Source organism: Microcebus murinus, chromosome 1 (genome assembly GCF_040939455.1).
Source record: "Microcebus murinus isolate Inina chromosome 1, M.murinus_Inina_mat1.0, whole genome shotgun sequence".
NCBI lineage: Eukaryota > Metazoa > Chordata > Mammalia > Primates > Cheirogaleidae > Microcebus > Microcebus murinus.
The window spans coordinates 107,493,990-107,507,991 of record NC_134104.1 but is presented as its reverse complement, the minus strand read 5'-3'; the positions used below and the strand labels follow the sequence as shown (position 1 = coordinate 107,507,991).

The following is a 14,002-nucleotide window of genomic DNA, read 5'->3' as shown; positions in this document are numbered from 1 at the left end:
CCTCAGCCTCCTGAGTAGCTGGGACTACAGGCATGTGCCACCATGCCCGGCTAATTTTTTCTATATATTTTTAGCTGTCCAATTAATTTCTTTCTATTTTTAGTAAAGACGAGGTCTTACTCTTGCTCAGGCTGGTTTTGAACTCCTGACCTTAAGCAGTCTGCCTGCCTCGGCCTCCCAGAGTGCTAGGATTACAGGTGTGAGCCACCGTGGCCGGCCACCCATGCCTAAGTTTTTTGCCTCTATTGCCTTTGGAAAAAAAAAAAAAAAAGTAACAGTGAGTTTCATCCATCACATTTCTCCTCTCCATACAGTCTACAGTTGATAGCTTCCTGGTTATCTGGCTAATTGTTCTCTGCTTTCACATCCTAGATTTCTGATTCTTCAGAAAAATCAGCTTTTATTTATTTTTCCACTGAGGAATCTTAGAAAAGCACTTTCCCTTTTCCATCATCCCTGCCCTACTTCTGTCCCCTCCCCACACTGGGGGTGAAGAATCACTGCAGTGGAGAACATTGTGTGAAACGTGCTGATAGAAGAGCTGAAACAGGACCCTTTGCTGAGGCCAAAAGCCATCCACTCAGAGCCAGTGCGAATGGCCATTTCAGCAACTTAGACGAGGACCTTAGGTTTTTCTTTTCTTTTATATTATTTTTGTTTTTTGTCCATTAGATGAGACAAGACTGCTTTAACCTTTTCTCTTGCCACAGAAGAAATACTGTTATATGCCCTCTAAAGTATTCTTCTCTGGATTTTATTAACCAAGGAAAGAGAGGCATTTGTGAGTGGGCCTGTGTGTGATCTGCCTGTTTCCGGGTTGTACAGAGGGAGAGGCAGGCTTCTAATTCTCTCCTGCCCTTTCTTAGCCTTCAAAATGACCTGTTTTTCCTAACAAGCATCATTAGAAATACACTTTATAAAAGAAAGAAGATCCTTGTAAGATCATTTCAACATAAAGGAATTATCTTAACACTTAAGCACTTACACATTGTAAATGATCATAGATGAATTTCTCAGTGGCTTCTTTCTCTAAAAATTCAAACAGCTGGAGCTATAAATCAGGCACAGGAGATAAAAATGAAAAGGAAGATGAAAGTTACATCTAAGAGATGTTAACTCACTGTTATTACCTCAAGGGAGGGTTTTTTTTTTTGTTTCATTGCAAAATCGCATTACTAAAAACTGACATATTATCTTACACAAGGCCATGCAAAACATACACGCTACAATCGGCTGGCCACCAGCAGCATTTTTACATTTCTCAGTTTGAAATCAATATATCTTGAGCAGTAAAACCACGAAGAGATTTTTTTTTTTTCTAATATGTAGAATTTAGCTACCTTTAAGGCAGTGGATAGAGAAATGCAGTTTATGATTATTTCAGGTCTGGGATATTCTTGATCATGGTGAATTCTGGAAGGGTAATTCACACCAGGACTGTTCATTTTAGCTGCTTGGATCACTTAGGCTTGGATCACTTAGGGACTTGCCTCATTGGAAGGTGACTCTGGTCACACCAGGATCGTCGATGGGGTGTTACCTCCACTTCCCTGCTGAGTCTAGCGCATGGGTAGGCTTCATTGGCCTTTTCTCTGGCAGGATGGGGAGGAGTGCGCTTACCCGCTCAGTGAAATCGTCCATGGAGTAGTTCCGAGAAGAGGCAGCACAAGTGTCCTCGGTGACAAGACAGATGGTGGCCTTCTGATTGGCTCCTGCAGCCCACAGGATGCCAGCAAGCGCCGTGGCCAGGGCTCGCTCCTGCTCCTGCTTGCTTATTTCACACAAACTGCAATGCAGGAGGCGGGGTAGGAAACTGTGAGAATGAACAGTCACCTAGCTGTGTGCCGGGGCATCCAATTGCATGTTCTCTTCTGAATACGGCGGACTTTATTTGGCTCTTTCATCAACTTAGCATGTGAGAATGTCACAGGAGGGCCTTGTTTTCTCTACCGTCATTGCAACTGGACTCCTCACTGCAGGCTATGATTTCTCTTTGGGATCCCAGCCAGTCCCACCCTGTGCACTGTGACCTCTGATGAGCCCTAACACGGTCCTTCCTCCTGTACTCCAGCAGGGATCGGTCCAGATTCTTCCACCCTATAACGCAAGCCCTTCTCAAGCTCAACCTCAAATATCTTTTGCAGTTTTGTCTTCAGGTTTCCATTTCGCAAACCCTCTTCCCCAGATGGACCAGTCTTCTGAACATAGGTTCTGCATTCCACCTCCATGCCTTTTCTCATGCACTTGTGCCTTTAGTGGACACGTCTGTCCTTTCCGCCTAATCATGTCCTATGCATCATCTGAGGCCTCCTTCAGATCACCCTTATTAATCTGTAGCTTACGTGGCCTGGCACTCGCTGAGCGTGCCCCGGGGCCGGCCAGCCTTCCAGGAGGAGCCAAGCTTTCCACAGGGGACCTTTACTGGCTTATTTTCTAAATACTTAACATTGACACTCTTGCCTTTATAAACAAACATGATGGAGGTTTATAATGAACTTAGCAACAATTTATACAATCCATCCACCTCTGTGGTGATACAGAAATGAGTACCAAGGAGGCTGGTACTGCAAACTCCTTTGTAAGGTCTAAAGGAGCAGGTCTATAGGAGAGCTTACTCTTTCACATTTATTTCATATTTGCCACAGCCCGGCTACAGTGCTGTGCTGAGTGCTTTATGTTTATGTAGCAGATATTGCATGTGTGCCATTTGGAATCCCTGGGATCCATTTTACTCAGATGGTGGACTCATCCCCTAGCTGCTTTGGGTACAGTGGCTAGTGGCTCCCACTTTTCAACTTTCTCCAAGGGATTGGAGCCACCTTGCCGAGAAGTGCTGGGGGTTATGCGCATTCCCTGAGGATGGCCAGTGTCTGCCTGGGGTAGGAGGTGCAGAAGTCTGTCCCTCATCTGCAGGTGGCGAGCTCTGCAGTGCAGTCTACCAGCCTGAGTTCCTCCTGGCCCCTGGAAACCACATTCTTCCTCAGCTGCTTCTCCTTCCCCGACCTGCTTCCCTCACTCCCTGATAGATTTCTCCTGAGGGCACTCCCGTAATAAATCACTTTGCATAAAGAATCCCCATCATGAGCTCTGCTTCTAGGGAACCTGGTAATTCATGATCTTAGAATATATTACACATTTAATCCCTGTTTGGGGTGATAACATCTCCTGCCTGAGGACAGATATATTTTTATTTCCTGAAAGATCTAGCCTTGGGCTTTGCACATGATAGGGGTTCACGAACTTCTAAGAATAAAGTAAATTTGAATAAATCTGAACTGATTTTTTAATTTAGGCAACTACCAAACATTGTACCTTGTCAGCCTGGCTAAATAGGAAAATTGATCCTTAATTTATTGGATTTTTAATCACCTCTTTTGTTCTTTCTTAGCATTGTTAGGTTAGGGCTTCCCATGAAATATGGACAAGTAAGCCTACCTGAGACCTGGTGCTTAATTCTCCCTGACAGGGTGGTCTGCAGTAGAGCATGAAACCTGTCAACAGTATCCTGCACCAGAACATTGAGAGTGACTCCAGGAGAGCCCTCCCCAGTGGCAAAATCTAGCTTCTCTGTGACAGATAGAGCCATTCCTGCCTTAGGAAGCAGGTTTCCTTCCTGAGGCAACTTGAATTTTCCAGCTGTGATTATTTAGCAGATAAAGGTTCTAGTGAAACTCTTCCAAGTACTTCTCACAGTCCTCTTACCTGCGAAAGTTACAGTCTTTAACCTTCCTGGTAAACAGCAAGTATTTGATGATGGATCCTTGTACAGCCATCTGAATGCTTCGGGCACCTCCCTGAAATGGGGAGGGGGAACAGCAAGGTGTGAAGGCTGGGCGCGGGGCTGCACAGTCGTAATGTCGGAACCACTCAGGCCAATATTATTACACAAAAGAGAACTCTCAGGAATGGATGCTGTTATCTATCTTCTGTGCAGCCTTTTCCCTCCTGGTACCCTCAGGGCTCAGTGAAGGGACACTCTAAGTATGCCACCCCTCCCTGCCTTAGCTTCTTTCTAGAGCCCCACAGACCTGTGCCGGGGGATGTGTGTCATCCTCCATCCTGCCTCCCTGTGCCCCTGTTTCCTATCAGACTTTTAGTTTGGTGGGAGGTAAGGAACGAGTTGGCTAGCCCTTGAGATTTAGATGTGATCAATGACATGAATTATTGATATTTCAAATAAGCCAGAAAGAAGTTCCTAGATCTCCTCTTGCCTTTTAAATCCTCAGCGATGCTTGGAACATGGAGAGAAGAGGCAGGAGAACTAGAATTCACAGCAGGATGGGACGAAAAAGAAGTTTAGGACTTTGCTTCAACTCAGACAGTATGTTGTAGTTTTAAACAGTCTGTTATCATTTAAAGTTAAACTTTAAAATGTGTTTCTACATATGATTATAATGAAAACATGCATTCACATAGATGTGGACAGGAAGGAAACTCAGACAAGGAACATGGGATTAAGATTTTTTAAAATTACAAACTGGCTATTACCTTTCCCACTTCCAGGGCAAAAGCCAGGTCAGAAGAAGGATCATGGAACCTGAAACAGGCCTTTCTCCAGTTATAGCTGAAGACGTGGACTGTATTTCCAAAGAGGACCTGTCGTAGTTTCTGAAAAGAGGGGAAATAAATGCTTCAAACAAGGATAATTCTTCCTAGACATACTCCTCATGGTGGCATCATGGAGGTGGGCCTTGTTCCCTTCCGTGTTCAGGTTCACATATTTCCCTAGCACCCAGACCAATCATGTGCAGTCCTGGACAGAAGATTCATGTTAGGTTCGCCTAGAATGTTTTGTCCTGAAGGCTCAGTGTGTTAGCCCCACACCTTATTGTCCCTGTCTGATCTCTGTCCCTTGTGCCTGGCCTTCCATTGCCAGCCACCCCCTCGTAGTCCACCACAGGCTGCTCCCTCTTCCCGTGCCTCTTCTCTATATCCACGACTCTGCAACCCCTGCTTCTCCCACCTTTGGGTTTTTCTCTCTTGTCCCAGAAAAAATGAATAGACAGGACCTAATGTGTCTAGCCTGAGTGCAGTAGTGGCTTACATGATATTAAACAAGCATTATCTGTTCTCTTGTACCAGGACCTTTGTGGGGTTTTATGGATGCTCTGTAGCACATTGAGATTCTAGAGGGTCCTTTAGAGCTTCCCAGGAAAATGAGAACAGGTCTTTATAAGCCAAACACATGAAAAAAACAAAAGAGAATCCATTCATAATCAAACACTTATTAATCATTTAGCATGTGCTAAGCCTGTGTGGGATATAGATATGTAAAAAAAAAACTATGTACAAGATGGAATGTGTGACATTCCATAAGACAAGTATAAAATGTCATGAGAAAACAGAGAGACTAAAGAGACTCCTGATTGAAGTGCTCAGGAAACTTCATGGAAGAAGTTCCAGGCAGCCCTGGAACAGGCTGGTGATGGGCATCCAAGATTTCCTGAGCATTGTCTATGCACCAGGCACTGGGATAGGCGTGTTACAGTCATTACTTTAATTCTGTGAAGTAGGTATTGCTGTTATCCTCCTTTTATCCAGACATGAGATTGGAAGTACAGAAAGGTTAAGGTATTTGCCCAGCTAGTAGAAACAGAGCTGGGATTTGCACCATTCTCTTAATGTTTCTACTATCATCCTGTATGTGCTATTTTATGATTTCTATCATTTTTGTGTACCAATCATTATCTAATTAATATTTTTCATTAACTTAGGCCACATTTTGTAACTTAGAAAACATTTATTTTAAAAGGACACTTTATATCACTTCCTTAAGTGGATATCAAAATGACTTGCCATGCATGATAAAAAAAATAATAAAGATAAAACAGTGTCATGAATTACAGCTAGAAACGATTGCCTGTGAAAGCTCTGAGCCCAGCACTCTTAATAATTTAAATGAAGGTAAGAAGTATTAAAGACGTGTGGACATGTACTGCAATTTACTGAGTCTTTCTCCCTGACCTATTAGGTAGAGAATCAGGTAACTTTCTCACTAGGTAACTCAGTGATACATAATATGTCACTTAAATGCCATAGCACTAAAAGCACCCCACGTTCCAGTAGAGGCACACATCCCCCACTCTGGGACGGACAGCACAATAGCCCATTGCCTATAATAGTGGGGAGCCCAGAAAAAGGGAAAGATCTAGTGTCCTGGAATGCAGAGTAAGTGGTTCAGTGTGACTGGAACAGTGTATGTGTGTTTGGGGACCAAAGGGCAGGAAGGAAAGTGGAAGCTGAGACTAGAAAATGCCTGGGGCCTGATCCTGGAGGGCTTTGAATATCGTATTCAGGCATTTGGAGCCAGTTAAAGGGTGTGAACAAATGGAGCACGGAGCCCAGTTGGTCCAGAGCCTGGAACTTCTTCCCAATTGTGCACGAGCAGGCCCCCGAGGGCAGGTCCTAATGGTTTCCAAAAAGGAAAGGCACAGGAGAGGCACGCATCTGGAATGCTCTTCCACATGTTGACTCGGTCTGGTTTTATAGCTAGAGTTCATTTCTTGGCCATTTCTACTCCCACCCTCAGAAGAAAAGGTTTTCCCCACAGAGAAATAGAGGCAGGTGCATTTCAGTGTAAGCAAGGGCCTAGTAAAGCATTTGGACAAAAGCTATCTGTACTGTGGGTCTCAGGGTAGCAGCACATTAAGGAGAGGCAGCAAACAGGTACAGCGGCTGCTCTTGGAAGACACAGTCTCGGTGCGTACCATGGCCAAAGAGGGTCATCAGCCCAGAATATCTGCTGGAGAGGCAGTGAAAACTAACAAAGTGTTTCCCTGATGCTGAGATTACACAGCACAGAAGAAAGACTGACCATTCCCAGCTCAAGGGCTGAGAAGCCCCGGCTCTACTCCTTATTGATCCTGTGAACTTAGACAAATGTCCAAACCTCTCTAAGATTTTATTTGCTTTTCCAGAAATGGGGGTAACCCTTGCCTGGTCCACATCATGGGCTATTATTGAAAGAGAAGTACAGAAAAGGGCTTTGGGAACCATAAGTACTGAGTAAATGTAGTGTTATTACCTTTGTGAAAACACAGCTTGTCTATGCAGGAACATCTTGTGCAGTATGGAAGAAAGTCCCAACACAGATGGAAAAAGACCAGAGACTGGCAGCAATAAGGGAGGAAAAGCTGTGTATAAATGTGGAAGATTAAGACTGTTGAGACTAAGCAGGCTTAGAATTTAAATTCAATTTTAAAAAAACTCTGCAAGCCAAGCCACACTTCTGTTTCTGTTGTCAGTTGCTACCTCCAACTTCGAGAGCTTTGCCCTCCAGCTGCACCCATGGGGAGGCCTGGGACCGAGGGGCTGCAGGTGTCTCCAGCTGGATCCCATTGGCCACTGTGACAACAAAGATGACCCTTCTTACCTTGTATCACTCTTACTTTCATATCAAATATAATCTGTAATAAGATTAACCTGACACATATTTAATGATATCCCTAGGTTGCTATGCTGCTTGGTAACTTGATGCAAATGGTAAATGGTCCTAATAAATGACTGCGATGATTATTATTATTTAACTCAACCAAGCATGGTTTGTAGCATTTTTTTTTCACTTTACTAGTTTTCCACTATTTGTAACGAGTTCCTCTCTTTCCCGGCACTACGTCTCATGGGATTGCGCTCACGGTGATAATGGTGATGGTGCTCCTTCACACACACAATGCACACTCACACGTTGCACACACACAGACAGAGGTGCTCAGTCATTTTTTCCAACAGGTTTAATGTTCTTCCCCTGATTGCCTTGGACCTTGTCCCTGGGCTTAGAGTTTCCCTGTGACCATCTGTCCCTGCCCGGTCTTTTCCTGCCCCCTCCCCTAACTTGAGGTGAAATAATCCTTTGTGAAGCTCCTTCCCTAAATCTCCTCTTGCCTTATGAATTGCTAGACCATCATGAAATCAGAGATTTTAGAGTTAGCGAGTCCTAAGAAGACATTTTTACGCAAAACCATCTAATAGGGTGGTAGACTCTTGGCTCTATCGTGTTCACCATTGACCTCTCAGCATCTGGTGCAGTGCCTGGTGTGTAGTAGGCTCACAATAAGTATTTGTTGAATTTTAAAAAAATCTAATTCAGTCCTTTCACTTTACAGTTAAAGGACTTGAGGTCCAGAGAAGTTAAGTGGCATGTCCAAGGTCACATGTGTAATAGATTGCAGTTCTGGGACCCAAATGCAAGTCTTTCAACTTGTACCAGCCAGGGGCCCAGCAGGAAACAGATGGTGCTCTCAAGTCAGGATAATTAATTTGAGGAATGTTTAAGACAGGGGCTATTTATAAAGATGTGGGCTGGGTGTGGGGACACCATGGGGCTAAAGCAATTGACCCAGGGCTAGCGACAATGGGGAGTCATTATGACCCCTAGACCTGGAGGAGCAAGGGAAGGAGTCCTGAACCGGGAAGGAGAGAGTCCTGGGGAGGGGACTTCCATAAGAGGAGAGGGACTCAGTCAGCCATGAACAGCCTGATTTCCTTCCCTTCCCTCCCTCCAGTCTCCTTGGGGGCTCCCCAGACTCAGCAGGAAGCCAGAGGAGGAGGGCACCCTGTTGATGGAGTCCCTACAGGTCAGCCCCTGAGCTGAAAGCAGAATGGAGAAGGATGGGTAGTGCATCTGGAAGGGTAAATGGAAGAGAACCCCTACCCCAATCAGAGATGCCTCTAGGGACTGTCCAGAGGCAGTGGATTAATTAACGTCTATTAAGGCTCATTGCTGAGCTCATGGGTGGGGCACTAGGTTTTGTCTACTGCTCCCAAAAAGCACCCCCTGCCTGTTAGCCTTCTGTTAGAGTTTTATTCATTTTATTCATTTTCCTAGAATATTTTAGTCTCCCGATATTACATTTTTATTATGATATTGCTTGGTGGCATTTCAGCTACACCAGGGGTTTATTTATTGCCTGCTGATAAAAGAGGCTACAGGAATATGTTCCAGGCTGAGTCTCAGAGAAAGGCCTGGGAGTGGAGGAGGATGCAGAACTGCCACTGGAGGGAAGGAAGGCCCTTGGGTAGTCTGGCAGAAGGCCCAGAGGGGATGCTCACCTTTTCTACGATTTCACCTGGGCCAGCAGCCTCAGCCAGGGTTCATTCTACCACACAGGCTATAAGATGTCAGGTTGGGGGAAGGAAGAAAGCTGTAGCATTAGAAAGAAGGCAAGGAAAAGTGAGAAACAGGAGAGGTGAGGAAAATTAGGGTACGTATGGTGCTTTACCCAACCCTACTTTCTGAGCAGATTCCTAGCAAAGAGGCCGCGTATGCCCATGTCAGGAAATACCATGCATCCCTACTCTAGAGAGAAAAAGAGGAATGACAACAAAAGGCTTTCTCAAGTCAGTATTAGGATTCAATGGCTCTGACAATTTGCCAGGCGGCTGCACTGCTGAAAGGTTGATTAGAATTGGTCAAGCTTCCAAACTGCCTCCCTGGAATCATCCTGAAATCCCAGGATATGTTTAATTAATGCTACTACTATTTAAAGGAAATACTATCATCTGGCCCATATAATGAGAATAAATGCAAATTCATTTTTTAAAAAATGAATTATCTCTACTTCTGGGACTTTCTTAACACCTCATCAACTTTGTTTCAGGCTGCAGTGGTCTGAATCCTTGTCTCCCAGCCTTTTCCAAAGGAGAGAATTACCTGGGAGACGTCACTGGGGAGGTCTCCAATTGCATCACGTTTTGTCTGTAGACAAGAGGGAGCATTCAGACCCAGACTCTCCTGCCTCCACAATACAGAAAGAGACCAGAAGACTGCAAATATCTGTGAATGCTTGTGCTATTTGTTAAATTTGTGTGTGCTTTCAAAAATAGATAGTTCAGAAACCAGAGAGTACAACAAGGTTTGCTATGAAGACTCCCATCCCTCCTGTCCATGTCTCCCCTGTACCTGTACCCCACTGTCGTGTCTTATGAAGACTTCTGGAATTTATTTCTTTGTTTGCAGGCAAATGCCAATATAGCATGGGAGTTTTCTCTCTTTTTCACATAAAAGATGGCCTATTTTTCAGATACGTGTAAATTTTAAAATGACGTTCTCCATAGAAATGCATTACAGAGGCCACAATACATTTATGTTAAAGATTTCTCATTAAGAACATTATCTTGTAAAGTGAAATGCAGATAGTTGCTCTAGCTTCTGGTCTACACCTACAGTAAAGGCAGCATAATCACTGAGGCCTGAGGGTGCTAACAAGGTTACATATTACCCGTCTATATTGCCTGAAAGGAGAGCGATTAAGTGTATAAGGGATATAGGTAAATAAGACATAAGTTAAGGCTCTGTCTATGGTATTCAAGACCAACAAGCTGAGTGCAGTGTCTTAGAGGAGCTCTGCTGGCCTGTTAGTCTTCCTGTGACATCGGGCATTCGAGCAAAGAGGGAAGGAAGGTGGATTGAAGTAAACAGATTTTCAACAACAAGAAAGAACAAGTGAAGATGTCTGAACAGCAAGCGTGATGGTGGAGAAAGTTGCTCTGTGAAGCCAGACCCAGAAAGGGATCTGGGGGCTGGAGTCCCCACCTCTGATTACGTCTTGTCCAGCGAGCCCAAAGAAAGGCTATATTGAGGGTTGGAAATGCGACAGCCGGGGTCACCAGCCTTTGTGCTCAAAATGCAAATGGAGACTTCGTATGCAGGTTTTGTGTGGCTTCCCTGGAAGGGGTTTTAGTCCCCGCTGATCCTCTCAGCTGGGATCTTATGTGCGGTGAACTAACTGTGCAACTGTGTGGACATGGCAGGCCTGATTGCGGGGCAAACATTGCCGATCTTTGCCCAGATACTGGGCTGCTCCCAGGTCGTTTCTGAAAACATGCCCAGGAGTGTGGCAGCATGTCCTCAGGAAGGAAGAGCGTCTTGCAACTCTTGTTCATAGGGCCCCGAGGAGAGGTCCCTGCCTGAGCTTCTAGAATGTAGTGTGGAGGTTGGGGGGATGGAGTGAATGTGGGGAAATTGCCTTGAGAGGCCCCAAGTGTCATTATCATTTAAAGGGTCCCTTTGGGGAACAGTTCCAGAGGTGGGACCCTTTATCCTATGGGTCTGGTACTTTCGCCTTGACTTGACCCCTGCCTCAACTTCCCCAGTTTCCAGTCTTATCTTTTAGACTGTGACAGCTAGTGTTTTGGACATTTGCTGAGGCATTGCCTCCAGCTGTGGCCTATATCAGTGGTCCCCAACCTTTTTGGCACCAGGGACCGGTTTCATGGAAGACAAATGGAGCTGGGGAGAGGCGGAGCTCAGGCGGTGATGTGATCAATGGGGAGCAGCTGTAGATAGAGATGAAGCTTCGCTCCCTCGCCTTCCCGCTGCTCACCTCCTGCTGTGCCCTGTCCACCCTCCCCCTGCCCCTACACTCTGTTCATTTTCATAGGAAACGATTTTTCCATGGATGGTGTGGAGGGCGGGGGGAGGCGGCGTGACGGAGCTCTGTGGCCAGGTCCCGAACAGTCCATGGCCGGGGGTTAGGGCCTGAAGGCCTGTCTCACCTAATGAGCTACCTCTAGTTTTGCCTCCTGGCTGGATCTCTGCCTCAGCCTGGTCAAATCCTGCATTGAGCAAATGGTCGCTGGGCCAGTAACTTATAGATCCACTGGGATCCTCAAATGTCAGGTTCTTTTTGAATCTGCATATTAGTTGGCAGCCCCAGGAAGCATTTCCTTCCTGAGATCAGCTCCTTGCCCAGGACTGGGCCTGGCATGTCCCCCCCCCCCACCCTCTCTCCTGCCCACACGCGGGCAGGGGCCTTTCTTGCACAGCGACAGAACTTTACATATTGTAGCTGTCTGCTGCTTACAGGGTCTGGCCTATCTTACCTTATAGAGTGAATTATTTAACTGCAACCCACTCTCTCCCTCCAATGTAACTGGTGAATGGAGGAAGTATGTAAAGAGAGACACTCAGAGTTTGGGAGGAAAGAACCGCATCATCACCAATGTCCTTGAAAAATACTATAAATAAGTCATTTTAATTATAGTCTCCTTTTACCAATAACAACTGTCTGTGGTCTTATCTTCAATAATACTCTCACATGACAGCAGATAAGATTCCCCAGCCTGTTGTTTTGGGAAGATTACGTTTCGTTTCATGTTTAATTGACAAGCTATACTTACCTCGGCCATTGCTAGGGAGATAGGAGAGCCGCCCAATTTTGAAGAGATGATGGAAGGTTTGGGAATAGAACAAAGACTACTTGATGGCAAATGTCCTTGTCCTTTAGGCTGAGGTATTCCTGCTCCAGCTTCAGTTTCATCAGCAGATATATGGCTGCTTTCATGATTCTGTGTAAAATACCATCCCCCAAAACAAAGCAAACAGAGCTGGTGATGACCTTGTTTTAAATTTTGTCTTTCTCTCTCTCTGAAATACCAGCGTTCAGAAAATGTTGTCTCACTTTTAAAGATGTCTGAAAATTGTGATAAATAGCAACATAAGAGGCAGAAAAATCCATGTCTGTGTCAAAGGGGTTTCTTATAAGTTTTATGTGACTTGGAGAGGTTAAGTGTAACTATGGAAACATAATTAATGCTATCAAGACCTTGACTTGAAATTTTGTTTAGAGAAGAATGTAAATGTCACTGTCTCTTGTTTTGAGGAGACATTTCATAAACATTGAATCAATCTTTCTAGTCTATACAGGTATTTCTCATTATCTTGTTAACTGATCAATAAATGAAATTAGGTTATCTCTTTTTAATTCTTTCAAATTTCTATTCTCCAATAAGTGAGTATAATAATTTTTTTTCTGTAAAAAATTCACCTTCCACCTTTTAAAAAATCTATTTTTACTTTTCTTGACTGATTCTCATGACATTTCAATATAAGTTAGCATCAACTCTTCTTCCAATTTTCTTAGCCAAACGAATCTGCCCTGTTGGCAGCTGAAACGTGAAGGAAACTCCCTGCATAGTTTTTCTGTATTCCTAGAAGCAAAGATGCATTCTTATCTCAGAAACTCAGCATCCAAATCACAGACTACTGATAGGATAAGACGCATTTTGTAAATCAAATGGAAAATCTTTATATTTATGCCAATGGGTTTCTCCCACCTGTGTAAAGCATAACTTGACATTTTTTTTTCCTTTCAAAGATTGTTTTATCTTTTGAACGTTCCATTCCTCCAAATGGTAGCTATCTTTGTTTAATACTTCCAGAACTGAAATAGAAGCATTTATCTCTTTGATTCTAATTTAGACTATGGTTAAGAGAGTTTCAGTACAAATAATGCTTTAGATTACAGGCTACTTGCAGCAAGATGCTTTAGCATTTTAGTTAAAATAGTAATAATTCAAGTGCTTGATCATATATAATAGTGCCAGAAAAATCACCTTACTAGATTGTGCCGTGTTTGCTCAGTGATTGAAATAATATGTGAAATACTAAGTTCATCACCTTCTAAACCTTCAGTTTACATGAAGTACAAACATCTTTCATCTTATATTGTATATCAGATTTTAAAATATCTTTTTAACACCTGAATTCAGTCATTTTTCCGTTATTTGAAAATGGTGAAGGAAGACAGTTTTTCAAAAGCTGAATAAAGAGGATAACTATTTTCAAAACTACTTTTCTTCAGGGGCATTGAAGCACTTGGTTGTCAGAATCTAATGTTATTTCACAAGTGCAGCAACTCTAGATTTTAATATCATATTTTTTCTAGAATAATAACATGATGCTCTTAATGATAAAAAGTAGCTCTTAAAAGTAGAAGGGGAAATTTGTGTAAAAAAGAAAGCACAAGAAAAAAATCTTCAACATGCTTTCTAGTTTTGTGTTTTCAGGCATTAAATGCCAGTACCTGAGTGACATTATGTGCATAGAATAAATGCAGATTATGCTGTTAATGTGATTGTTTGAAGAAGCAACTAGAAGAAAACACTTTGGCTTTGAGAAAAGTAATTACCTGAGGATTCGTATTATTGGTTCTGAGCCTATAAACGAAAGAGAAAACATCAAGTAAATTACTCTGTTCAAACCTCACATCCGAAAACCTCCCCA

The 14,002-nt window shown here is 43.6% G+C and overlaps 1 protein-coding gene across 1 annotated transcript in view; it reads right to left on the bottom strand.

Annotated features, from left to right (window-relative positions):
* Window positions 1-14,002, bottom strand: part of MINDY4B (MINDY family member 4B) — a 32,105-nt gene that overhangs the window by 17,821 nt on the left and 282 nt on the right. Inside the window, exons 2-7 of the mRNA XM_076010260.1 lie at window positions 13,908-13,935; window positions 12,118-12,285; window positions 4,489-4,608; window positions 3,703-3,794; window positions 1,621-1,786; window positions 986-1,051 (exon numbers count right to left, since the gene is read on the bottom strand). Coding sequence (XP_075866375.1) covers window positions 986-1,051; window positions 1,621-1,786; window positions 3,703-3,794; window positions 4,489-4,608; window positions 12,118-12,285; window positions 13,908-13,935 — 640 coding nt within the window. The remainder of the gene's footprint in view (window positions 1-985; window positions 1,052-1,620; window positions 1,787-3,702; window positions 3,795-4,488; window positions 4,609-12,117; window positions 12,286-13,907; window positions 13,936-14,002) is intronic.